General features: G+C 44.4%; 1 protein-coding gene across 1 annotated transcript; it reads right to left on the reverse strand.

The window, feature by feature from the left end:
* Window positions 1–4,099: 4,099 nt before the first annotated feature.
* On the reverse strand, window positions 4,100–27,447 carry LOC120995989 (nicotinamide N-methyltransferase-like). The gene is made up of 3 exons (XM_040425611.1): window positions 27,297–27,447; window positions 6,849–7,056; window positions 4,100–4,523 (listed from the first exon to the last, which is right to left on the reverse strand). The coding sequence occupies exons 1-3, from the start codon at window positions 27,445–27,447 to the stop codon at window positions 4,100–4,102; spliced, it is 783 nt and encodes a 260-aa protein (XP_040281545.1).
* Between the last annotated feature and the right edge of the window lie 462 nt (window positions 27,448–27,909).

A 27,909-nucleotide genomic window follows, 5' to 3' on the forward strand; every position in this document is an offset into this window, starting at 1 on the left:
CTGACAAAAGACTGAAAGTAAAATGGCGACCAGATCAGGTCTATTTATAAGGTAGGGGGTATGTTCATGTGCTAAAACTTTTCAATTGGCTGTCCTGCACCACCTGATGGATGTGTCATGGGTCAAAGTTCTTTACAATGTAAAAGAATATGGCAGGCGCGAATATCGCCATATGTTCGCATGTTCGGCGAACAGCAAACACGCGAAATTCGCCGTGAACCGACTGCCGGGCGAACCGCAAGGCCATCTCTATTTATCATCACTACCTCCCCAAGTCGGGAGTGGGTAATTGCCACGTGCCTGCTGCCTTCCTTGGACGCTTGTCCTTTAATAACTTGTCCCACCCTCTCTGGGTGGTTCACAATTAGGAAAAAAAAGGGGCAAGGCAACAACAGCCAATCAGATTTCAGCTATTGACCTCCCTTTAATGTGGTATCCCTTTCTCAGGCTTCCTCTCCAGCATCGAACCCTGATTCCCCGTTACCCGTGATCACCATGGTAGGCGCAGAAAAGAACATCAAAAGCTGATAGGGCAGACATCCAAATGGATCGTCACCATCACGGGGACGTGCAATCGCCCAGAGGTTATCTAGAGTCACCAATGCGGCAGCAGGCCCTCGTCCCTAAGGTTTTAGATGGTCAGATCAGCAGGACCTTGCTCCAAATGATTTGGAGCAGGCCATCAATCATCATTTTTCAAGGGTGTGTATGATGTCCTCCTTTATATGTAACAAAAGGTGTTTTGGAGTGCCAGTTCCTTGTAATTTTTGGCAGCCCTTTCACTTAGTGCATAGGCTTTATGAGTGTAAGAGTCCCACTACCTGACCAATTGTACCACAATGTAAATGAGGCCCTCCTTTATGTGATATACAGGCTGTTTTGGAGTGCCTCTTGCTTGTAATTTTTTGCAGCACTTGCACTTTATATACAATTTAATATATAGGAAAGAACAATTTTTCATGTGAAATAGATTTTTTGGGGGGTTTTGTGCGTATTTTTTGTCTGTAAAAGTGTCGTACAACTCGGACAACGTGCTCGATCATCACTAATATCTATACATAGTAATTGAATCTCTCCTCAGTTGTCTTTTTTCTAAAGTGAATAACCCTAATTTTGAGAATCTTTCAGGGTACTGTAATTCCCTCATTCCCGTAATTACTTTAGTTGCCCTCCTCTGAACCCTCTCCAGCTCTGCTATGTCTTCCTTGTTCACAGGAGCCCAGAACCGTACACAGTACTCCATGTGTGGTCTGACTGCAGCGTCCCACTACGTGTGTATGGGCACTGCTTAAAAGCACTTTTTACATTATTAAAAGCATTAGGTTGTAATGTATAACTTTGCATTTGTGTATCTGCAAAATCCCTGTTAACAGGCCTATTAGGTGTAATTTATACATCCCACCACTATATGGGGATAAAGTTCAGGTCCTATATATATATGTCCAGGTCAGGCCTAGTGAGAGAGATTAGTCCAGATCCTAGTTGGAAAGATGTAGTCAGAGGAGAGAGCAGATCTGAGTAGTTCAGATCAAATTAGTGGGAAGAAAATGTAGAGTGAAGACTTCGCAACACAGATTAGTGAGTGGAGCCAACTTCGCTAGTAGGTGATACTCAGATGTGAGGCGCAGAAGAGCATTTTCCTTCTGTGGCCGGACTATAGACTTGCATCCCTGACCAGTAGGAGAAGAGTTTGCCTCCCTGGAAAAGAAACAAGCATTCCTAGGAATTCATCAGTGATAAGAGCCATTATTGAGGGCCACAGACACCTTTGCATGGTGGAGGTTTTATAGCTTCAGGCAGCCACACCAAACTTCTAAGAGACAGTTGAATTTTCCTGTCCAAAATATTCAGCTTGTAGGGAAAGACAAGGAATAGGATCCAGCACATCTAAAGAAACCAGGTACACCTAACCCACTGCTCCAAAGCCAGGAGACCTAAACAGCCTAAAACAGTGGATTTGCAGAATTAACTCTGTACCATGTAGAGACTACATATTTGTACTGCTGCAACCAAAAGACATCCAAAGTAAAAGTTGTGAGTTGCATCTTACCACTGTCTACCTCATTATTACTACCTATGGTTGTACCACCATTAACGGTACTGGCGTCATGACAAAAACCATCAAGGGACTCAGCCGCAACAAGCACCCTAAGCACCCCTAACATTAAGGGCGCCTCAACCACCATCTTGGCTGATGCTTCCTACCACAGAGTGTGCCCCGGAGGATTTCGTGCTGTCCACCTCAACACTGTGCTGCCAGCCCAGGGAGGCTTTCTGCTAACCGTGAGTAAACTGATGAACTGTGTGTTATATCATTTGGCCTCTCATCGGTCCACCGTGCACCTCACGTGCTGCCCCTGCAACTGGCTGGCTGCATAACTTTTTATTGGCGTCATGAACAGGATATTAACCCTTGCGCCATATTTGAGAGACTGTCGCATGTGAATAAGCCCCTTTATTTGCTTGAGAGACTTTTGCTTAATGTGCGCTGTTTTGGGGTCCAGAACTGTTCAAATTGATTGCAAAGTATATGGAGGTGCTATACAAGTCCCCAGCATCAAAACCGCAGTGCCAAAAGTGAGAAAATTCAACATGCACTGTATGGAGTTCGGCGCCATCACCTTTCCTGATATTAATCATCCAACAGAGTTTTGTGACTTTTTATCACTAGAAAACAGCTGTGGCAGATAATGAAAAATTCTCCCATCATTTTTTTGCTAAGTAGAAGGTAAAACCAATTCCCCCAAGGAAAATACACAGTTCAGTGTTATATATTCATCTTTATTACAATGTTGATTTAAAACACATAACTAGAAACCTCATAATATGGCATGATGTCCCATGTAATCAAACCAGGTATTGGAGCTGTTATCAGTCCATAGAATCATTCAAGATTCAAAGAACCAAATAGCCAATTGTTTAACAATTTTTTTTTTGTAAGGCCATATTCACACGACCAGGGGATCTTCAAAGCCGCAAAACATGGGCATCGTCCGTGTACACTCCGCATCGCGGACCTATTTACTTCAAGGGGTCCACAATTCGCAAGATGCAGTGAAAATTAGAACATGTCCTATCTTTTGTGCATGGACCCAGAAGCACACAGAACTCACGGAAGCCCTTCCATTTGCTTCTGGGTCTGTGCCTCAGTGCCACAAAAGATAGAACATGTCTTCTTTTATAAGACCACTTAGTCATGCCTTTGTTCTGAACACTGTTGATTAGTGTCTAGAGAGACAATATCATTAAACTCTTACTCAATAAATTTTTGAGATAAAACAAAGTATTTTCAAAGATGGACTGTCCATTAGTTTTAAAACAGTAAGTAAATTAACAGGAGCTTCTTTCGAATTCTATTGGTCAATAAAGTAAGCCTTGTTTGATTAGTCAATCGGTTCTCCCCTTGTTGGTATGTGAAAAAATTAGTTTTTTGCTTCTGTCAGGGTAGTACAGTATGCATTGCTAAAGTTAACTATACTTTTCTATGTCTGTGAAGGTTCTCATTTATCCCCAGAGAATTCTTGTACATTCACTCAGAATTGAGAAAGCTCATGGAAGAACGAGTGAAACGTTTTAAAGAAATCTACAGTAAGTCCAGTTGCCTTGATTTATTCTTTACAGATATACTTTTCTATGAACATTTTATTTTCAACATTGAAAGCTATGTGTGATGCACAGTATGCCGTTCTATGTCTTACAGTGGCATATATCAGAGCCCTCCATTAGAGGTATATGTTGGGAAATCCTCCAGATTAATACCTCTAATGGATTGCTCAAATGGGAGTACGGGCTCATGCACACAAACGTATTTTCTTCCTGTGTCCGCTCAGTTATTTTTCCGGACCATATGTGGAACCATTCACTTCAATGGGTCTGCAAAAAAAACGGAAGTTACTCTGTGTGCATTCCGTTTCCGTATGTCTGTATTTCCGCATTATTGTCCACATTACGGATAAGGTTAGTACTGTTCTATGAAGGTCCCACTGTTCCGTTCCGCAAAATACGGAATGCACACGGATGTCATCCTTATTTTTTGTGGATCCTGCGCACCACAAAATACATATGGTCGTGTGCATGAGCCCCAAGTTGCAACTCAGACCTAGTTCTTCCTGTGAGCGGCAATAAATATGACGCCCTTATGGTCAAGTAGGTCACTCACAGATGTCCTCTCCCTAACCTTACAGCAATCAATAACAAACCCTTCTCCCTCTAGAGCTTTCCTGACAAAATCCTCATTATAGCAGAAAGCATGGAACTTCTCTGTCCCAACTGTAAAATATGTTATTTCTAAATCCCCAAATAATATGAGGCGTCCGCCAGGTTTCAGTAACTTTGTGAACCTCCTGAGATATGTGATGTAATCATTTTGGTCTCTGCTGATAGCATCTAAAAGCCACACACTGATGATGCAATCCGCAGGTGGTAAGACTATTGGATCCGTCATATTTTCTTTAGAATAATCACATTTAACTACATGTTGAAGTGCCAATCTCACTTTTTCTTCTTTGTCTTGCAATGGTTCACTGCAGAAAATAGGAAAAATGGGTAAAGTGTCCTACAGTCAACATCAATAGGACAACATAGTCCAGACAGTAGTCTGGACTATTGTCCACCAGTACTAATAGGCTAGAATTCAACCAAGGATAGTGAAGAAGTATCTTGCTTATAATAGACCCTTTCAATTGCATCCATAAATATACAGGACTTTATGGATGATAATTAATGTTGAGCCAAGGGAAGCATCCGAAGTGGAATTAAGTCTGAATTTTAGGAAAAATGTGATTCTAAATGAAGCTGAATTTCCTTGCTCTTTGTGGTAACGTATTACCACTTTTAACGGCTGCTAGATGGGTGAAGTTCTGTCTAAACAGTAGTGTTGAGAGCAAATATTCAAATAGCGAATATTATTCGCGAATATCGCCACTTCGAGAATTCGCAAATATTTAGAATATAGTGCTATATATTCGTTATATTGAATATTCAGCATTTTTTTCCATCTGGCTGCCGTGCCAACCATTTTCTCCAGTCTCAAGAGAAACTCATGAAACTTCTAGCAGCTTGCAAAATCTAGCCAAAGTGACCCACGCCTGTATTTCGCGTTACGAAATTGCATTTAACGATTTATACACTGCATTTTTTTCGCATTCAATAAAATAATCTCGAATTCTCGAAATTCGCGAATATATGACAAATATTCAACAAAATATTTGTGAAATACCGCTAATTCGAATATAGCCCCTGCCGCTCATCACTACTAAGCAGCTGTTAAAAATGGTCCCATTGATTGATAGGCTGAATGGGGTTTTAGCAATTTGTGACAAATTAATTCTTAACTAATCATCTATAATGATAATATAAAAGTAGAGATGTCGATTTTTATAATGATTCTATAAACTGATCATGAATAGACTACCATTTGAAAAATGAAGGTACTTAGAAGGTACATTGCCTAAGCGTTTCTTAGATCTGCTGCTTCTTACTGTATCTCTTGTATACAGTCAGGTCCATAAATATTGGGACACCACAATGGATTTGAAATTAAACAAACAAGATGTGCTTTAACTGCAGACTGTCAGCTTTAATTTGAGGGTATTTACATCCAAATCAGGTGAACGGTGTAGGAATTATAACAGGTTGCATATGTGCCTCCCACTTGTTAAGGAACCAAAAGTAATGGGACAATTGGCTTCTCAGCTGTTCCATGGCCAGGTGAGTTATTCCCTCATTATCCCAATTACAATGAGCATATAAAAGGTCCAGAGTTCATTTCAAGTGTGCAATTTACATTTGGAATCTGTTGCTGTCAACTCTCAAGATGAGATCCAAAGAGTTGTCACTATCAGTGAAGCAAGCCATCATTAGGCTGAAAAAACAAAACAAACCCATCAGAGAAAAAGCAAAAACATTAGGCGTGGCCAAAACAACTGTTTGGAACATTCTTAAAAAGCCAAATGCTTCAGAACTCATTGGACGACGCTTCATAGTGTAGATGGACAATGACCCAAAGCATACTGCAAAAGCAACCAAAGAGTTTTTTAAGGGAAAGAAGTGGAATGTTATGCAATGGCCAAGTCAATCACCTAACCTGAATCCGATTGAGCATGCATTTCAATTGCTGAAGACAAAACTGAAGGGAAAATGCCCCAAGAACAAGCAGGAACTGAAGACAGTTGCAGTAGAGGCCTGGCAGAGCATCACCAGGGATGAAACCCAGCGTCTGGTGATGTCTATGCGTTTCGGACTTCAGGCTGTAATTAATTGCAAAGGATTTGCAACCAAGTATTAAAAAGTGAAAGTTTGATTTATGATTATTATTCTGTCCTGTTACTTTTGGTCCCTTAACAAGTGGGAGGCACATATGCAAACTGTTGTAATTCCTACACCGTTCACCTGATTTGGATGTAAATACCCTCAAATTAAAGCTGACAGTCTGCAGTTAAAGCACATATTGTTCGTTTCATTACAAATCCATTGTGGTGGTGTATCGAGCCAAAAATGTTAGAATTGTGTCGATGTCCCAATATTTATGGACCTGACTGCAGATACAATCAGGGGCGTAACTACCATGCGACTGCTATGGGGCCCAGGGCAAGAGGGGGCCCAGTCATAGTATGGATTATCTCCTCTTCTACTGGAGGTGAAAACTTGATCTGGACTCTACCCTCTAAAGGAACAACTTTTAGCAAATAAGGCAGTGGACAAAATGGTCCAAGGGTCATTGAAAAGGGTGTAGGCAGAAAGCCTTCTGTCCTGTGTTGGGGGCCTGGTTTGATCCTTGCTATGGGACCCTTACTTTTCTATGTACGCCACTGGATACAATGATAATGGTAGTAGGAGAAATACTTCACCTGACTTCTTCTGTGTCTGCGTGAAGTTTTGTGGCATGGCCCCAGTAAAATGCCCCTGTACGTGTGTCAGCCCATCTTTTCAGCTCCATGATGCATCTGTTACTGGCCTTCAGCACTATGATGTTATTGAAAAACTCACAGGCTGAATATAGATGATGAATTACAGAACCAAGACTAAGGTCAATCAGTATATCACCTTTAATATGACCTGTAGAAAAAAATTTCCACATATGAAATACTAATATGATTATCTCACATAGATATTCTAGATTTCAAAGTATTGTTAAAGTAACTTGTAGTAAAATATGAAAAAATGGGTTGGTCAATAATCAAAAATTTGAGAACAACAGCACAGATATTACTCAAATGTTATGTGAAGGTTAGTTATTGTGCATACAGTCAGGTCCATAAATATTTGGACATCGACACAATTCTAACATTTTTGGCTCTATATACCACCACCACAATAGATTTGAAATGAAACGAACAAGATGTGCTTTAAGTGCAGACTGTCAGCTTTAATTTGAAGGTATTTACATCCGAATCAGGTGAACGGTGTAGGAATTGCAACAGTTTGCATATGTGCCTCCCACTTGTTAAGGAACCTAAAGTAATGGAACAGAATAATAATCCTAAATCAAACTTTCACTTTTTAATACTTGGTTGCAAATCCTTTGCAATTAATTACAGCCTGAAGTCTGGAATGCATAGACATCACCAGATGCTGGGTTTCATCCCTGGTGATGCTCTGCCAGGCCTCTACTGCAACTGTCTTCAGTTCCTGCTTGTTCTTGGGGCATTTTCCCTTCAGTTTTGTCTTCAAGTGAAATGCATGCTGAATCGGATTTAGGTCCGGTGATTGACTTGGCCATTGCATAACATACCACTTCTTTCCCTTAAAAAACTCTTTGGTTGCTTTTGCATTATGCTTTGGGTCATTGTCCATCTGCACTGTGAAGCGCTGTCCAATGAGTTCTGAAGCATTTGGCTGAATATGAGCAGATAATATTGCCCGAAACACTTCAGAATTCATCCTGCTGTTTTTGTCAGCAGTCACATCATCAATAAATACAAGAAAACCAGTTCCATTGGCAGCCATACATGCCCACGCCATGACACTACCACCACCATGCTTCACTGATGAGGTGGTATGCTTAGGATCATGAGCAGTTCCTTTCCTTTTCCATACTCTTCTCTTCCCATCACTGGTACAAGTTGATCTTGGTCTCATCTGTCCATAGGATGTTGTTCCAGAACTGTGAAGGCTTTTTTAGATGTCGTTTGGCAAACTCTAATCTGGCCTTCCTGTTTTTGAGGCTCAACAATGGTTTACATCTTGTGGTGAACCCCATGTATTCACTCTGGTGAAGTCTTCTCTTGATTGTTGACTTTGACACACATACACCTACCTCCTGGAGAGTGTTCTTGATCTGGCCAACTGTTGTGAAGGGTGTTTTATTCACCAGGGAAATAATTCTTCGGTCATCCACCACAGTTGTTTTCCGCGGTCTTCCGGGTTTTTGGTGTTGCTGAGCTCACAGGTGCATTCCTTCTTTTTAAGAATGTTCCAAACAGTTGTTTTGGCCACGCCTAATGTTTTTACTATCTCTCTGATGGGTTTGTTTTGTTTATTCAGCCTAATGATGGCTTGCTTCACTGATAGTGACAGCTCTTTGGATCTCATATTGAGAGTGGACAGCAAAAGATTCCAAATGCAAATAGCACACTTGAAATGAACTCTGGACCTTTTATCTGCTCATTGTAATTGGGATAATGAGGGAATAACACACACTTGGCCATGGAACAGCTGAGAAGCCAATTGTCCCATTACGTTTGGTCCCTTAACAAGTGGGAGGCACATATGCAAACTGTTGTAATTCCTACACCGTTCACCTGACTTGGATGTAAATACCCTCAAATTAAAGCTGACAGTCTGCAGTTAAAGCACATCTTGTTTGCTTCATTTCAAATCCATTGTGGTGGTGTATAGAGCCAAAAATGTTAGAATTGTGTCAATGTCCCAATATTTATGGACCTGACTGTATATTGGTGGCAGGGCCGGTTTTAGACAAAGTGCGACCCTGGGCAAAATTGAAAGTGGGCCCCCAAATCCTGAAATATTGGACTAGCAGTTTGACAGAACTTTGTAGGCACGGACAGCGGTTGCAACCACAGCAGCTGAGTATAGAATGCCACATCAACTCTCTTTAGCCTTTCCACTGTAAACTGCTGGTCCTACAGCCTCTTTGGGTATGTTCACACAGAATATTTTCTGTGCTAAAAAAAACCTAATGCAGAATCTGCATCAGTTTTTTTTTTATGTTTTTTTTTTTACTGATCTTATAAAACACTTTTTGATGCAGTTTTGGCGTGGATTTGTATTCCTTCCCATTGAAAATTCTTGACATGGACTCTGCGTTATGAATGGCCAGGGCACTTCTGTTTTTCCATGGTGCAGTATATAAAACCACAAGCTGAAAAAAAGGGGTTGTCCCGTTCGGGCCTCTGAAGTGAGGGGAGAGCACAGTGTGCATGCATGGTCATCCTCCATTTTGCTATGAGTGTTCTGATAATAGCTGATCACTGGCTCTCTTATTTTTCGAAATCCCATAGCAGTGAATGAAGATAATGCTGCGCATGCACACTGTTATGGGGGATCTGTGGAGGACACACTGTTATGGGGGATCTGTGGAGGACACACTGTTATGGGAGATCTGTGGAGGACACACTGTTATGGAGGATCTATTAATGACACACTATTATGGAGGATCTGTTAATGACACACTATTATGGGGGACCTGTGGATGACACACTGTTATGGGGGACCTGTGGATGACACACTGTGCCCTGGAATCAGACGGAGAATGGACACAAGGAGTTCACAGAGAGGCACAGGGGGTCACACAGGGGGGCCACAGGAAGCACACACAGCAGGAACAGGAATCACACACAGAGGGGGCACAGGGAGCGCACACAGTGGGCACAGGGAGCTCACACAGCGGGCACAGAGAACATACACAGTGGACACAGGGAGCACACACAGCAGGCACCGAGAGCACACACAGTGGGCACAGGGAGCGCACAGGAGGGGGCACAGGAAGTGCACAGGAGGGGGCACAGGAAGCGCACAGGAGGGGGCACAGGGACCGCACAGGAGGGGGCACAGGGACCGCACAGGAGGGGGCACAGGGAGAACACATGAGGGGGCACAGGGGAAACACAGGTCAGTGACCATCGGTAGTTGAGGGCAGTGCAGGGCTGCTACAATGACATTGTAACTCCAGCAGCCCTGCACCCCCTCCACAGACACTGCTGCATGCTTCTTACTAGATGGACTTACCAGGTGCTTTAATAGGAGGGTCACTTTTATGGAGTTTCTACTCTAGGGGTGCATCAGGGGGGCTTCAAATGGAACATGGTGTCAAAAATACCAGTCCAGCAAAATCTGCCTTCCAAAAACCGTATGGCATTCCTTTCCTTCTGCGCCCTGCCGTGTGCCCGTACAGCAGTTTACGACCACATATGGGGTGTTTCTGTAAACTACAGAATCAGGGTCATAAATATTAAGTTTTGTTTGGCTGTTAACCCTTGCTTTGTAACTGGAAAAAAAAATGTAATGGAAAATCTGCCAAAAAAATGAAATTTTTTAATTGTATCGCTATTTTCCATTAATTCTTGTGGAACACCTAAAGGGTTAACGACGTTTGTAAAATCAGTTTTGAATACCTTGAGGGGTGTAGTTTCTAGAATGTGGGTGGTTTCTATTATGTAAGCTTCACAAAGTGACTTCAGACCTGAACTGGTCCTTAAAAAGTTGGTTTTTGAAAATTTCTGAGAAATTTCAAGATTTTCTTCTAAACTTCTAAGCCTTGTAACGTCCCCCAAAAATAAAATGTCATACCCAAAATGATCCTAACATGAAGTAGACATATGGGAAATGTAAAGTAATAGCTATTTTGTAGGTATTAATATGTATTATAGAAGTAGAGAAATTGAAACTTGGAAATTTGCAAATTTTTCCACATTTTGGACAAATTTGGTATTTTTTTATAAATAAAAATGAATTTTTTTAATTCCATTTTACCAGTGTCATGAAGTACAATATGTGATGAAAAAACAATCTCAGAATGGCCTGGATAAGTCAAAGCGTTTTAAAGTTATCACCACATAAAGTGACACTGGTCAGATTTGCAAAAAATGGCCTGGTCCTGAAGGTGAAAATGAGCCCGGTCCTTAAGGGGTTAAAGGGAAATTCTCAAAAATGTGCCCTGCTGTAGCCTAGGAAAATTTTTATTTTAGGCCACGGGAGTATGGGCCATAAAAATTAGGCATTCACCTGACATAAAATAATTTGTGATTATGTGGCTCGAGGTACATTATGCGGTCATTGGATATCAATTTTACTGCAGGCCAGTGGAGTACAGGCCCCAAACATTAGGCATTCACCGGACAGAAAAGATCAAGTGATTATGTAGCTGGAGGTATATTAGACGGTCATTGGATATCAATTTTACTTCAGGCCAGTGGAGTACAAGCCCCAAACATTAGGCATTCACCGTACAGAAAAGAACAAGTGATTATGTGGCTGAAGGTACATTAGGCCGTCACCGTATAACAATTTTACTGTTGGCCAGTTAGATTACAGGCCCCAAAAAATTATGCATTCACTGTACAGAAAAGATCAAGTGATTATGTGGCTGGAGGTATATTAGACAGTCATTGGATATAAATTTTACTGCAGGCCAGTGTAGTACAGGCCCCAAACATTAGGCATTCACCATACAGAAAACATAGAAGCATAGAATGTGTCGGCAGATAAGAACCATTTGGCCCATCTAGTCTGCCCAATATACTGAATACTAGTGATGAGCGGCAGGGGTCATATTCGAATTCGCGATATATTTTGCTAATATTTTATAGAATATTCGCGAATTTGAATATTCCTTATATTCTATGATTTTTTTTACTCGAAAAATCGACAATGTAATGATCGCGTAATATGCAAATTTTCGTAATGCGAATTTTTATAATGCTAATTTTTATCGGAAATTTTTCAATTGCCGAGAAAATACATGATTCCTCCCTGCTTCTTGCTTGTGGGCCAATGAGTCATAGCACTATATCGAATATATTAGTTTTTTAAAATATTCATAATATTCTAAAACAAGAATATATAGCAATACAGCGAATATTCAAAAAAACAAATGTAGAGCAATTTAGCTAATATAGTGCTATATTCTATTTTTTTAATAGTAACTATTAGACAAAGAAGATTATAGCACTATATTAGCAAAATTGCTCTATATTCGTTTTTTTTTTTGAATGTTCGCTATATAGCTATATATTCTTGGTTTTAGAATATTCCGAATATTCAAAAAAACTAATATATTCGTTTTTTCGAGTATTCGGAATATTCTAAAACAAGAATATATATCAATATAGCGAATATTCGGAAAAAAATAACGAATATAGAGCAATTTAGCTAATATAGTGCTATAATATTTTTTTTCAATAGTTGCATTTTTTTTCCAATCTGAACTTCACATGAGAAAAAAAAGATTATAGCACTATATTAGCTAAATTTGCTCTATATTCGTTTTTTTCGAATATTCGCTATATTGCTATTTATTCTTGTTTTAGAATATTACGAATATTCGAAAAAACTAATATATTCGATATAGTGCTTAGATTAGTTTTTTAGAATATTCATAATTTTTCCCATTTAAAGTCATGATTCCTCCCTGCTAGAGTTGAGCGAACACCTGGATGTTCGGGTTCGAGAAGTTCGGCCGAACTTCCCGAAAATGTTCGGGTTCGGGATCCGAACTCGACCCGAACTTCGCCCCGAACCCCATTGAAGTCAATGGGAACCCTAACTTTTCGGCACTAAAAAGGCTGTAAAATAGCCCAGGAAAGGGCTAGATGGCTGCAAAAGGCAGCAAAATGTAGGTAAATCCCCTGCAAACAAATGTGGATAGGGAAATGAATTAAAATTTAAAAAAAAAAAAATAACCAATATCAATTGGAGAGAGGTCTTCATGTCACCCACCAATGGAACAGGCCACTTTCAGATATTTAGGCCCCGGCACCCAGACAGAGGAGAGAGGTCCCATAGCAGAGAATCAGGCTTCATGTCATAGCAGAGAATCAGGCTTCATGTCACCCAACTCTGGAACAGGCCACTGTGAGATATTTAGCCCCCGGCACCCAGACAGAGGAGAGAGGTCCTATAGCAGAGAATCAGGCTTCATGTCATAGCAGATAATCAGGCTTCATGTCACCCACCACTGGAACAGTCCACTGTGAGATATTTAGGCCCCGGCACCTAGACAGAGGAGAGAGGTCCCATAGCAGAGAATCAGGCTTCATGTCATAGCAGAGAATCAGGCTTCATGTCACCCACCACTGGAACAGGCCACTGTCAGATATTTAGGCCCCGGCACCCAGACAGAGGAGAGAGGTCCCATAGCAGAGAATCAGGCTTCATGTCACCCACCACTGGAACAGGCCACTGTCAGATATTTAGGCCCCGACACCCAGACAGAGGAGAGAGGCCCCATAGCAGAGAATCAGGCTTCATGTCACCCACCATTGGAACAGGCCAGTTTACGATATTTAGTCCCCTGGCACCCAGACAGAGGAGAGGTTCATTCAACTTTGGGTTGCCCCGCAATGTAATGGTAAAATTAAAAAAAGAGGATTGAATGAAGAAGTGCCCTGGAGTACAAGAATATATTGTTAAGGAGAGGTAGTTATAAATGTCTAATCTGCACAAGGGATGGACAGGTCCTGTGGGATCCATGTCTGGTTCATTTTAATGAATGTCAGCTTGTCCACATTGGCTGTGGACAGGCGGCTGCGTTTGTCAGTAATGACGCCCCCTGCCGTGCTGAATACACGTTCAGACAAAACGCTGGCCGCCGGGCAGGCCAGCACCTCCAAGGCATAAAAGGCTAGCTCTGGCCACGTGGACAATTTGGAGACCCAGAAGTTGAATGGGGCCTGTAACGGAACGTCTAGCACCCCGACAGGGTACCTCCGTCGATATATGCTCCTAGTGCTTCCAGAGGACTCCAAGCACTCCACTTGACACCGTACGCACTGCAGACCCCACGAACCGCCGAAGCTTGGTGGAGGTCTCGCCGTCTCCTACCCACCCTGGACCTACGACAAGGCTCCAGGCTCCAGTGGGTGAACCTCTCCTAAATCCAGAGACAGGAACCAGGAGCAAGCTCTTACAAGAGCTTATACTCAGGGGAGTATTGTGATATAGCGTGTAGTTATTCCATCCCCCAAACATGAGCCAAGACTTCATGAAGGTATAAAACAGCAACTCATTTATTGAGGGCTACCCGCCCGTATTTATGCAGGTCCCCATCTGGTGGACACACCCCTAGTGGACCAGAAGGAAGACTGCGACACAGGACAGATATGCAGAAACTCAGGATACACAGACACAACACATCCCCACAATGCATCATGGTTTCCTCCTCTCTGCCCTGGAGACACCCGAGGAGTAATCCAATTATCTCTCAAGACAAAGGGAAATCGCCAATACACATGTGGGGACAACCGGACAGAAATCACCACCCAAACACACAATGTCACACCCCCACAGCAAACACAGACATTTAACATATTCCCAGATAGCTCAAGTCTGAGTGCATATCATTAGGTGAATGGCACTCAGAATACACAAATACAATACAATTAGCTATCTGGGTACCCTCACATAACAAAATACAATTGCAAAGACAGATTTAAGCTGTGTCTGTCTGCTTCCTTAAAGTTAGCATGGGCCATAATCCTGAGGCAAGAGGCTGATAAACAGGCCTCTCCAAAACCCAGTGGCGAGGTTGGTTTCGCCACACATCTCCCCCTCCCAGGGAAGACTAACCAGATACCTGACCTCACGGTCAGTACCTGAGTTAGTCTGGCAGTCCAACCACAACCCAATACTGGACCTGTTGAATTTTGGGGCCTGGCTCTGTTTTGTATGTCCCCAGCTGTTGAGTGGGCATCTGCGACTCCTTGCTTCCTTGTGGTTCTCTAGCTTGGAGCTGTAGGTACTTGGTGGGCAGAGGCCGACTGCGCTCTGCCAGATGCCAGCTCTTCCGCTGGGGTAGCCAGTGGGAAGTCCGGCTCTGGAGAGGAGGATAGGGGAGGGCCGAGGCCAACTGTGTTCTGCTCAGATGCCAGCTGTTCCGCTGGGATGGGGTCAAGGAATCCTACCCCCAGGACCTTGTCGCGGATCAGCTGTGGAGAGGAGGGATCGCTTACCTCCTCCTCCTCCTGGCATTCCTGCGGGGTTGGTGGGGACTCTGTACCGGCCGGCCAGCATCCCGGTAGGTCTGGTGCAGAGACTGCGGTCCCATCTGCACCATTGGAGTTAGGGGTGCTGTCCCCCTGTGGTTGGGGAGAGAGACCGGTTGTCTCCTCTCCCTGCAAGGTACACTGCCGCTGGGGAATGGAGACGATGCTCTCCTCTCCCTGCAAAACATACTGCCGCTGGGGAGCAGGACCAACTGTCCCAACTCCCTGAAACTCCGACTGCCGTTGGGGATCTGGGCCGACTGCCCCGCATCCCTGTAGAGCCGGTGGAGAGATCTTGGTCCCATCTCCACCTGCCATATGGGTTTCCCCCCAGGACCAGTCTATGAGGTCCCCTACCTCTGTAGCTGGTATTGAAGCAGGGGATACTTCAGTCGGGTCTTCCCAGCTGTAGGGTTGTAGGTCTGGGACTGCCACCCAGCTCTCTGGCAGTGTATATTGGGGCCGAATTGAGCTGAAGAGGTATTGGTAATCCTGCTCCAGCTCCCACTCCTTTGACACTAGAGATGCCAGGTCTTGTCTCACCTCTCTCGCTGTAGCCCAATCATGCATAGCCTCCCTGTGGTCAAAGATATCCCAGAACCGGGACTCTCCAGCATCTCCAAACTCCGGTTCTGCGAAGGCCTCAAACAACAGGCCAGGGCCATCATAATCCCCACCCTCGGGTCTGTCGTGCTCAGCCATCCAGGGGGAGTGCCGAATCACCTCCCACCAGAGTGCCTGGTAGGCGTTGTCTAGCCAACGCTCCTTCCATACCAGGCTCTCCAGTTCTGTCACCCACTCATCCAGGGGCTTCTCTCCCAGAAGGGGCATTCGCAGCGCCACTCGCATCTGCAACTGCTGCTCCTCACTGGGGAGACTCTCACCTCGCCGCCGCTGGGCATTTTCCAGGGCATCATACCAGACTTCCTTTCTGTCTGCATCCCTGTAGTCCGCGGCTGCCTCCTCCTCCTCGTCATAGAACGCTGTCCGAAGACTAGCCGATTCCATCCTGCTGTAGCCAGGGGCGCTGTATGGATACTAGCGTTGCCCTCAATTTAGTAGATCCACAAACGGTGTCTCCGAGCTGCTTCTCCTCACACTAGGACGCCATCCCACTGCTTGCCACCAATGTAACGGAACGCCTAGCACCCCGACCGGGTACCTCCGTCGATATATGCTCATAGTGCTTCCAGAGGACTCCAAGCACTCCACTTGACACCGTACGCACTGCAGACCCAACAAACCACCGAAGCTTGGTGGAGGTCTCGCCGTCTCCTACCCACCATGGACCTACGACAAGGCTCCAGGCTCCAGTGGGTGAACCTCTCCTAAATCCAGAGACAGGAACCAGGAGCAAGCTCTTACAAGAGCTTATACTCAGGGGAGTATTGTGATATAGCAATCCCCAAGAGTGTAGTTATTCCATCCCCCAAACATGAGCCAAGACTTCATGAAGGTATAAAACAGCAACTCATTTATTTAGGGCTACCCGCCCGTATTTATGCAGGTCCCCATCTGGTGGACACACCCCTAGTGGACCAGAAGGAAGACTGCGACACAGGACAGATATGCAGAAACTCTGGATACACAGACACAACACATCCCCACAATGCATCATGGTTTCCTCCTCTCTGCCCTGGAGACACCCGAGGAGTAATCTAATTATCTCTCAAGACAAAGGGAAATCGCCAATATACATGTGATGACAACCGGACAGAAATCACCACCCAAACACACAATGTCACACCCCCACAGCAAACACAGACATTTAACATATTCCCAGATAGCTCAAGTCTGAGCGCATATCATTAGGTGAATGGCACTCAGAATACACAAATACAATACAATTAGCTATCTGGGTACCCTCACATAACAAAATACAATTGCAAAGACAGATTTAAGCTGTGTCTGTCTGCTCCTTTAAAGTTAGTATGCGCCATAATCCTGAGGCAAGAGGCTGATAAACAGGCCTCTCCAAAACCCAGTGGCGAGGTTGGTTTCGCAACAGGGCCGAACCATCAGTCAGTACATGGAGGGGTGTGCACACGTACTGTTCCACCATGTTAGTGAAATGCTGCCTCCTGCTAACACGTTCTGTATCAGGTGGTGGTGCAGTTAGCTGTGGCGTGGTGACAAAACTTTTCTGCATCTCTTCCATGCTAACCCTGCCCTCAGAGGAGCTGGCCATGACACAGCTGCGTTGGTGACCTCTTGCTCCTCCTCTGCCTTCGCCTTGGGCTTCCACTTGTTCCCCTGTGACATTTGGGAATGCTCTCAGTAGCGCGTCTACCAACGTGCGCTTGTACTCGTGCATCTTCCTATCACGCTCCAGTGCAGGAAGTAAGGTGGGCACATTGTCTTTGTACCGGGGATCCAGCAGGGTGGCAACCCAGTAGTCCGCACACATTAAAATGTGGGCAACTCTGCTGTCGTTGCGTAGGCACTGCAGCATGTAGTCACTCATGTGTGCCAGGCTGCCCAGAGGTAAGGACAAGCTGTCCTCTGTGGGAGGCGTATCGTCATCGTCCTCCGTTTCCCCCCAGCCATGCACCAGTGATGGGCCCGAGCTGAGTTGGGTGCCACCCCGCTGTGAACATGCTTCATCCTCATCCTCCTCCACCTCCTTCTCATCCTCGTCCTCCAGTAGTGGGCCCTGTCTGGCCACATTTGTATCTGGCCTCTGCTGTTGCAAAAAAAACTCCCTCTGAGTCACTTCTAAGAGACTGGCCTGAAAGTGCTAAAAATTACCCCTCTTCCTCCTCCTCCTCCTGGGCCACCTCCTCTTCCATCATCGTCCTAAGTGTTTTCTCAAGGAGACATAGAAGTGGTATTGTAACTCTGATAACGGCGTCATCGCCACTGGCGATGTTGGGGGAGTATTTGAAAGAGCGCAACAGGGCACACAGGTCTCGCATGGAGGCCCAGTCATTGGTGGTGAAGTGGTGCTGTTCCGCAGTGCGACTGACCCGTGCGTGCTGCAGCTGAAACTCCACTATGGCCTGCTGCTGCTCGCACAGTCTGTCCAGCATGTGCAAGGTGGAGTTCCACCTGGTGGGCACGTCGCATATGAGGCGGTAAGCGGGAAGGCGGAAGTTACGCTGTAGCGCAGACAGGCGAGCAGCGGCAGGATGTGAACGCCGGAAGCGCAAACAGACGGCCCGCACTTTATGCAGCAGCTCTGACATGTTGGGGTAGTTGTGAATTAACTTCTGCACCACCAAATTCAGCACATGCGCCAGGCAAGGGATGTGTGTCAAATCAGCTAGTCCCAGAGCTGCGACGAGATTTCGCCCATTATCGCACACCACCAGGCCAGGCTTGAGGCTCACCGGCAGCAACCACTCGTCGGTCTGTTGTTCAATACCCCGCCACAACTCCCGCGCGGTGTGGGGCCTGTCCCCCCAAACATATGAGTTTCAGAATGGCCTGCTGACGTTTACCCCGGGCTGTGCTGAAGTTGGTGGTGAAGGTGTGTGGCTGACTGGATGAGCAGGTGGAAGAAGAGGAGGAGGAAGCCGAGTAGGAGGAAGAGGCTACAGGAGGCAAAGAATGTTGCCCTGCGATCCTTGGCGGCGGAAGGCCGTGCGCCAAACAGCTCTCCGCCTGGGGCCCAGCCGCCACTACATTTACCCAGTGTGCAGTTAGGGAGATATAGCGTCCCTGGCCGTGCTTACTGGTCCACGTATCTGTGGTTAGGTGGACCTTGCCACAGATGGCGTTGCGCAGTGCACACTTGATTTTATCGGATACTTGGTTGTGCGGGGAAGGCACTGCTATCTTGGAGAAGTAGTGGCGGCTGGGAACAACATACTGTGGGACAGCAAGCGACATGAGCTGTTTGAAGCTGTGTGTGTCCACCAGCCTGAATGACAGCATTTCATAGGCCAGTAGTTTAGAAATGCTGGCATTCAGGGCCAGGGATCGAGGGTGGCTAGGTGGGAATTTACGCTTTCTCTCAAATGTTTGTGAGATGGAGAGCTGAACGCTGCCGTGTGACATGGTGGAGATGCTTGGTGACGGAGGTGGTGGTGTTGGTGGTACATCCTCTGTTTGCTGGGCGGCAGGTGCCAACGTTCCTCCAGAGGCGGAGGAAGAGGCCGAGGCAGCAGCAGAAGAGGTAGCAGGGGGAGCCTGAGTGAGTTCCTTGTTTTTAAGGTGTTTACTCCACTGCAGTTCATGCTTTGCATGCAGATGAATGGTCATGCAGGTTGTGCTAAGGTTCAGAACGTTAATGCCTCGCTTCAGGCTCTGATGGCACAGCATGCAAACCACTCGGGTCTTGTAGTAAGCACATTGTTTGAAGAACTGCCACGCCAGGGAACTCCTTGAAGCTGCCTTTGGTGTGCTCGGTCCCAGGTGGCGGTGGCCAGTAGCAGACGAACTCTCTTGGCGGCGAGTGTTCTGCTTTTGCCCACTGCTCCCTCTTTTGCTATGCTGTTGGCTCGGTCTCACCACTGCCTCTTCCTCTGAACTCTGAAAGTCAGTGGCACGACCTTCATTCCATGTGGGGTCTAGGACCTCATCGTCCCCTGCATCGTCTTCCACCCAGTCTTCCTCCCTGACCTCCTGTTTAGTCTGCACACTGCAGAAAGATGCAGCAGTTGACACCTGTGTTTCGTCATCATCATAGACGTTCTGAGGTGGTATTCCCATGTCCTCATCATCAGAAATGTGACATGGGGGGATGATGGCTGACATGGGGGGCTGATGGATGGGGGCTGATGACTGACATGGGGGGCTAATGGCTAACATGGGGGGCTAATGGCTGACATGGGGGCATGATGGCTGACATGGGGGCATGATGGCTAACATGCGGGGCTGATGGCTGACATGGGGGATCTGATCTGAGGCATTGGGGGTCTATTTTTTTTCTTATTATCCTCCTCTAAAACCTAGGTGCGTCTTAGAGGGTGAAAAATACGGTCCTTAAACCAGCGATTGTCTGAATCAGAGAGAAGATACCAGGACCACACAGAGGAGAAGCCAGCTGCTGCAGACAGGACCAGGGCCAGGGGAGCTGCGAGGGGGGGTACTTCTGCATGCGTTCTGTATTTTTCTCACACCCATCAATTGCAAGGGCTGTTATCGTCTGAAAGTATGAAAAAGAATAGGACTTGCTCTGTAATTTGCAGAACAGTTGCAAAAATGCAGCCTCAAAGAAATGAATGGGTCAGAAAATGGCGGTTGTGTGCATGCGCTATTTGCCTTCTTATGGTTCTTCATAGATTTTTTTATTTTTATTTTTATTGTGCCTTTTATTTTGCTTATTTTTAAGCCATATTTACATAAAACATGAAAACCTCTCACTTGGCCGAACTATTGGAGCATTATAGCGTCTGTATTATAGCTGCAACAAACGGACAACAATGGGTCAACTGAACCATAGAGTTCAACTTCTGCGGTGGGGGCGCCAAAATGTAGCTTCACTTGTTTTGGCAAAAATCCTTGCACCGACCCTGCATTCAACGTACAGAAAAGATCAAGTAATTATGTGGCTGGAGGTATATTAGACGGTCATTGGATATCAATTTTACTGCAGGCCAGTTGAGTACAGGCCCCAAACATTAGGCATTCACCGTACAGAAAAGACCAAGTGATTATGTGGCTGGAGGTACATTAGGCTGTCACCGTATAACAATTTTAAGGTGGCCAGTTATATTACAGGCCCCAAACATTATGCATTCACTGTACAGAAAAGATCAAGTGATTATGTGGCTGGACGTATATCAGACGGTCATTGGATATCAATTTTACTGCAGGCCAGTGGAGTACAGGCCCCAAACATTAGGCATTCACTGGACAGATAAGATAAAGGGATTATGTGGCTGGAGGTACATTAGGCGATCGCTGTATAAACATTTTACTGTAGGCCAGTACAAATACATGTCAAATACATATGTTTAACAGAACTAAAAATATAAAATTGGATTAAAAACATGGCTAACAAATCCCCCCTCTTGAATAAACCCCAAATGATAATAGGTGAAATTCGATAACACGTGGTCGTCACAGGTGTTGAATTTCACCGAGGCCCCAACAATTAGACATTCACCGTATAGAAAAGATCAAGTGATTATGTGGCTGGAGGTATATTAGATGGTCTTTGGATATCAATTTTACTGCAGGCCAGTGGAGTACAAATTGGTACCCGCACCTGTTTCTCTGTGGGTGGAAATTCCTCTGCCAGCGCCCGCAACAGCAGAATGCAGCATCTCTCGCAGCAAGGCCTGGAAATGCTGCATTCTGACAGCCCTCTGTGATGCTGGTAACATGTCTGACATTTTGTGTTTGTACCGGGGGTCTAAGTACGTTGCCACCCAGTACAGGTCCTTGCCCATTATGCTTTTTATACGGGGGTCACTCTTCAAACACTGGAGCATGAAGGCCCCCATTTACACTAAATGGGAAGCGGTGGAGCACCCTGGTTCCTGCTCATTACCCAGGAGAATTTTGTCCTCGGTCTCCTCCCCCCAGCCACGGACAACACAAGGGATCCCAGTCCCCCTCATAGCCTGCTCTTCTTGCTCCTCCTCCTCTTCCCCCCTGCCACCATCCTCTTCTGACTCCTCTGCATACTCCTGCTGACTTGTCTCAGATGGCGTAGCCCCCACTGAGAATTCATTAAGCATTGCAACTTCCTCATCTTCCAGCTCCTGCTCCTCGACTGTTTGATCAATGACACAACACAATGCACACTCCAGAAAGAAGGCGTAAGGTACGATGTCACTGATGGTGCCCTGGCTGCGACTGACCAGTTTGGTGATCTCATTAAATGGCCGCATAAGTCTTCATGTGTTGCGCATGAGCAGCCACTGGCGTGGTAAAAAGAAACCAAGCTCCCCAGAACCTGTCCTGCTGCAGAGTTCATACAGGTAGTCGTTAATGGCACGTTGCTGCTGGAGCAGCCTATCAAGCATATATAAGGTGGAGTTCCAGCGCGTCTGGCTGTAACAAATCAGACTTCTGAAGGGCAAGTGGTGTCGCCGCTGAACATCAGCAAGGCGAGCCATGGTCGTGTAAGATCTTCTAAAATGGCCAGAGATTTTCCTGGCCTGCAGCAAGACGTCCTGGACCCCAGGGTATTTGGCAAAGAATCGCCGCACGACTAAGTTCAGGATGTGTGCCATGCACGGCACGTGTATCATTTTGCCCTTTTTCGGCACGCTCAGCAGATTGGCACCGTTGTCGCACACCATTTTACCAACTGTAAAATTGAGCGGGGTTAGCCACTGATGGGCCTGTGACCGCAGAGCTGAAAGCAGTGCAGGACTGGTGTGGCTCTAGGCTTCCAGGCACAACAGCCGCAGCACAGCATGGCAACGTCTCAACTGGGACATCGAATAGGTTCTGGGGAACTTGGGGGGCGCAGCAGAAGAGGGGGTAGCAGTGGAAGAGGAGGAGTCAGCCGAGGAGGACAAGCAGGATGGAGTAGGAGGAGGAGAAGAAGAGGCAGGACTGCATGCAATCAGTGGCGGTAACACCAAATCCATACGGGTGCCACGGGTTACATGCTTGACAGCCATCAGAAGGTTCACCCAGTGGGTAGTAAAAGTTATGTACAGTACCTTCCCTGCCTGTGTTTTCTAGACCACATGTCTGTGGTCAGATGTATCTTGGCACCAACACTGTGTGCCAGAAATACATTCACTTGCCACTGAACATGGCCATATAGCTCTGGGATGCCCTTCTGGGAAAAATATCCAGCGTCATCAACTTTTTATGTTCGAACATTTGGGCCACGGAAGCCTGCTATTTGCCAGATGATTGCGACGACGGCACAGTGGAAGGTAGAGTGGAGGACAAATGGGAGGATAGAGGAGAAGATGTAGGACGTGGAGTGACGGGAGTGTGGCTTTGTTGGTTCTGACGGTGTTGCCTGCACTGGGCTCTGTGATGGGAGGCCAGGTGCCTGTCACGACCATGGTTATGGTTGTGACTCTTTGGTCACATGCAGTTGTCAGCCGTTTGTTCTATGTTGTCAACCACAGGTGAGGGCTCTAGGTTTGTTGCCTCACGTGTGGTTGCCATTGGCAACATATGGTTGTTGGCAGTGTAGCAGATGGAGCTGGTGGCTAGGCGGCTCGTTGCCTCTGGCAACGTGTGATTTTAAGTGTTCACTTTCTATGTTTGGTGTTAGGGAGTTTGTTCTGTGTACACTTCTCCCTTAAGTGACACTTACCTTGTATGGTGATGAAAGGGTTAACTCCTTTCCTGGTGTGTGAGGGTGTGGCTGCTTGGGCTATTTAACTCCTGCTGGAAGCCAGAAGTCTGAGGGGTACTCCTGCCATGCTTTATGCTGGAGTCATCCTCCTGGTTCATTTACCATCTGTCCAGTGAGGGCCACCCTTGTGGTCATAAAAGTTATGCATGATGTTAAGTTGATGTTGTTTTCCTTTCTATGTTTTTTTGCAGCTATGGATGTCCTGGTTACCTGTGTGATTTGTGGTGTGTGCTGTGTCCTTAGTGTTTGTGTGGACAGCAGTACTGGTGCATGGGTTCCAGTCAGCGAGGCTGTGGCAGGTAGGTTTGGAACTGGTGTAGTTCACCTGCCATATCCATATGTCTGTATATGTCCCCCCTTCCTTGCAGCTTGGCCAGTGAGACTCCTGTTCGTCCGTGTCTTGGAGGAACAGGTCGTCTTACCCTGCTCCTAGTCCAGGGATATCCTGAGGGCTAGTAGAGACCCTAGGTTCCAGAGTATGAGCCCTCCTACCATCTGGGTTGGCTCATACAGTTAGGAGTCAGGGTCAGTATTAGGGAAGCAATAGGAGGTGACCTGCTCCCTGATCCTGTGGTCCTGGCCTAGCAGCTACCCTATTCCATAACATTGCACGGATAAGGGTTTCCCCCACTCTCATCCGTGACAGTATGACCACAATGGCTCCTTGCTTGGATCAACCTTCGAAAGAGGGTGCAGCATGTCAAATTCAAAAAAAGGGCCGGGTCCTTAAGGTGAAAAATGGCAAGGTCCTTAAGGTGTTAATCAGGGTAAATAAAAAAACATTCACCCTATTCATTTGCTTGCGGAGAGGCCGTCACGGCCATCTTGATTGAAGAAACTGCGCAATATCTTGCATGATGACGTGATGTCGTCATCAGCTCCTAACGCTGGCTGGGTGCAGTGGTGTGGTGATGTCACATGTCACTGCGCACAAGATTTTTTTTTTGTTTCTTCAATCAAGATGCTAACGACGGCCTCTCCGCAAGCAAATTCGGATTCATGGCAAATTTTTCCTGAAATTCAGATCGAACTCAATACACTTCGCTTCAATTCACTTAAGACTTGTTGTAAGGCACATAAATATGCTATTTTCCTAACCTTAACCACTTCACATCCGGGCCATTTGCCCCCTTCCTGACCAGGCCTAATTTTGCAAATCTGACATATGTCACTTTATGTGGTAAATTGGTAATAGCTTTGGAACGCTTTTACTTATCCAAGACATTCAGAGATTGTTTTCTCGTGACACATACTTCTTGATATATTTGAGTCATAAATTTGAGTCAATATATTTCACCTTTATTTATGAAAAAATCCCAAATTTACCTAAACTTTTGAAAAATTCACAATTTTCCCTGCTTTTAAACCAGAAAGTGATTCCTCATAAAATATTTATTACTTAACATTCCCCATATGTCTCCTTTATGTTGGCATCATTTTGTAAATGTCATTTTATTTTTTTTAGGATGTTAGAAGGCTTAGAATTTTAGAAGCAATTCTTTTAATTTTTAAGAAAATTGCCAGAACCTACTTTTTAAGGACCAGTTCAGGTCTGAAGTCACTTTGTGGGGCTTACATAGTGGATACCCCCCATAAATGACCCCATTGTAGAAGCTACACCCCTCAAGTTACTTAAAACTGATTTTACTAACTTTGTTAACCATTTAGGTGTGCAACAAGAATTAAAGTAAAATGGAGATCAAATTGTAAATTTCACTTTTTTGGCAGATTTTCCATTTTAATAAATTTTTTCTTTAACACATCGAGGGTTAACAGCCAAATAAAACTCAAAGGACTCATTTTTTGCGGGATGAGGTGACAGTTTGATTGGTACTAGTTTGGGGGGCATACGCTTTTTGATCGTTTGGTGTTGCACTTTATGTGATGTTAGGTGACAAAAAATGGCTTTTTTGGCACAGTTTTTATAAAAAAAAATTTACGGGGTTCACCCGACGGGTTAGGCCATGTGATATTTTTATAGAAATGGTTGTTACGGACGTGGCGATACCTAATATGTATACTTTTTTAATTTATTTCACTTTAACACAATAATAGCATTTTTTAAACAAAAAAAATATGTTTTAATGTGTCCATGTTTTGAGAGCTATATTTTTTATTTATTTTTTGAGCGATTTTCTTATGTATGAACTCATTTTTTGTGGGATGAGTTGACGGTTTTATTGGTACCATTTTTTGGGACAAATGGCTTTTTGATGACTTTGTGTTGCACTTTTTATGATGGCTTTTTTTGACACAGTTTATAATTTTTTTTTTATCATGTGTATACGGATTGGGTGGATCATGTGATATATTTATAGAGCCGACCATTACGGACACGGCAATACCAAATATGTCTATTTTATAAAATGTTTCTATTTTTAACTTTTTTTTTATTCCTTACTTTTTTTTCTTTTTTTTTTTACATGTGAAACCTTTTTTTATTTTTATTTTTTTTATTTTACACTTTGCGTCCCCCATAAGGTCATACAAGACCTCTGGGGGACATTTAACTTCTCTTTTTATTTTATTTTTCCCACAATTGATTTCTCCTGTAACTGGGGCTGACATAGTAGCCCCAGTTACAGGGGAAATACATCCCCCCAGAGAGGCTGTACAGCACTATACAATGCTGTACAGCCTCAGTGCAGGGCTGATAGAGGTCTGTAGAAGACCCAACAGCTCCTACACTCTCCCGTCATAGTGCTTCCTGATCTGTACACACAGCGCTCATTGAGTGCTGTGTATACAGCGATCTAGAAGGCAGTGACACCTGGGAACTGTCCCTGCCTTCTCTCTGGGTTGCCCTGCTGTTACTGACAGCGGACAACCCGCTCTGCAACTGCACGATTAAAGTGCAGCTGCCATCTCGGAATGGACGTCCAGAAATGTCAATTCAGAGATAGAGATCCACCTCCCGGATGTTTATAGTCAACGGGCAGACGGGCAGACGGGAAGTGGTTAAAAAAAAGAACTGTCTGGAGATATCTTGACAAGGATTTCAGACTAGTAGTTTATATTTTCACTAAGATTTCAAATGCTGTCTATTCTCTGGAATGTAAAACATGTGTTGTACAGCTTTGATCTTATTCCACCCTGCGCCCCACAAAAAAAAAAATATTTGTGTTAAAATGGCAGAAAAATAAAAGAAATGATGTTGCAGATATCTGATTTTCATGTTTTGTAGCAGCTGTAGCTGTGTTTTAAGGCAGTAAGTGCAGCTAGAATGTACTGCCAGGCGCACTCAGCTACAGCTCCTCACTTCTCACTCCCTGGATGACAGCTTTCCCTGCCTTTCCCCATTCTACACAATTTATTCATTTTTTTTCCAGCTTTTCCCTTTTCGGAAGTTTGTAACTAATAATGTACAAACTAATTAACTTATCCACATATTAATATCTCTGTCATTAATGATACATGAAAATAAAATTATAATTGGTGGATTATTTTTTTTTAAATAGATATTTGTCATTGAACAGTAATTTGTTGAAATTTAAGCTCTAAATGATCAAAAACAGAGAAGAGTTTAGACAGGTCAAAAAATGACAGTAGCACCAAACAGAAATTTGTAAATAATAATTTAAACATAATTGCCTACGCATTTGAAACTTTCATGTTTTCTGTAGTTCTGGAGATTACAGAATGGAAAACAATAATCCTACTAAACTCTTAGACCCTATAACCATCATTATATTCAATGACCAAAGCTTTACTCTGCTCTCTCTAATTGATTCACTGGGGCAATATAGTTAACCCTCCTGATATCTCTCATCCCACAAGATTGTTTGTCTCATTTGTTTTTAGCTATTTAGAATTCTGTAAAGTTAATTTATATACTGTGAAAGCAAGAAAAGTGTTTAGTATGAATATAGCTATGCATTAAAAGTAAGAGAAAACAAGAATTGAAAAATACATACCCTCTGTGAATGTTTTTTTTAGATTTTCAATGGGAAATACTAAGGAATCCTCTGCAAAGATCATTTCAGGACTATCTGAAAAGTAATTCTCCAGATATGATCTGGAATCAAAATCATGTTCATGACAGAGTTTATAGTTACAGGAATCCATAATCTAATCTTGTCACAGACTTATTCTACACTGCTGTTTAAGGGCTTTATATAATGATGAAGAATCAGTTGACCAAATATGTAGAGTAGGAATGATTACTTATCACATGTGACACAGTGAGAGGTTTGGTCTGGTAAAACAGGTATTTTCCTCCCAGCATGTGCTGCTGGGCTGATTTACAGCCAGGAAGGTCAAATACCGGACCAGATTTAAAATGCTCGGAAGCCATGTCTCTGTGTTGGTATCTGGGAGCCTTGTGTCTGGATGAAGGCTTGTTACCTGTTTGGCATAAAAACAGGTTGGTGCTGCTATGAGCAAAGAGACTCTTTGAGGCAGAATTGCCGCATGATGTGAATTACCACCACCACAAGGTGACTTTTTGTTTGAATATGACTACTTGTTCTGTCACTTGCCTAAAGTTTGAATAAAACACTGAACTGTTTGATCCAAAGAACTTGTTGT

Source organism: Bufo bufo, chromosome 1, assembly GCF_905171765.1.
Source record: "Bufo bufo chromosome 1, aBufBuf1.1, whole genome shotgun sequence".
Lineage (NCBI taxonomy): Eukaryota > Metazoa > Chordata > Amphibia > Anura > Bufonidae > Bufo > Bufo bufo.

What these genes read in the sequence shown, in the direction of transcription:
- LOC120995989 (XM_040425611.1), bottom strand. Translation starts at nt 27,447, where the DNA reads ATGGATTCCTGTAACTATAAACTCTGTCATGAACATGATTTTGATTCC. An exon ending in AAAAAAAACATTCACAGAGG is followed by an intron (nt 7,057 to 27,296) that starts GTATGTATTTTT and finishes TTTTTTCTACAG; the next exon opens with GTCATATTAAAGGTGATATA. An exon ending in GCAGACACAGAAGAAGTCAG is followed by an intron (nt 4,524 to 6,848) that starts GTGAAGTATTTC and finishes TATTTTCTGCAG; the next exon opens with TGAACCATTGCAAGACAAAG.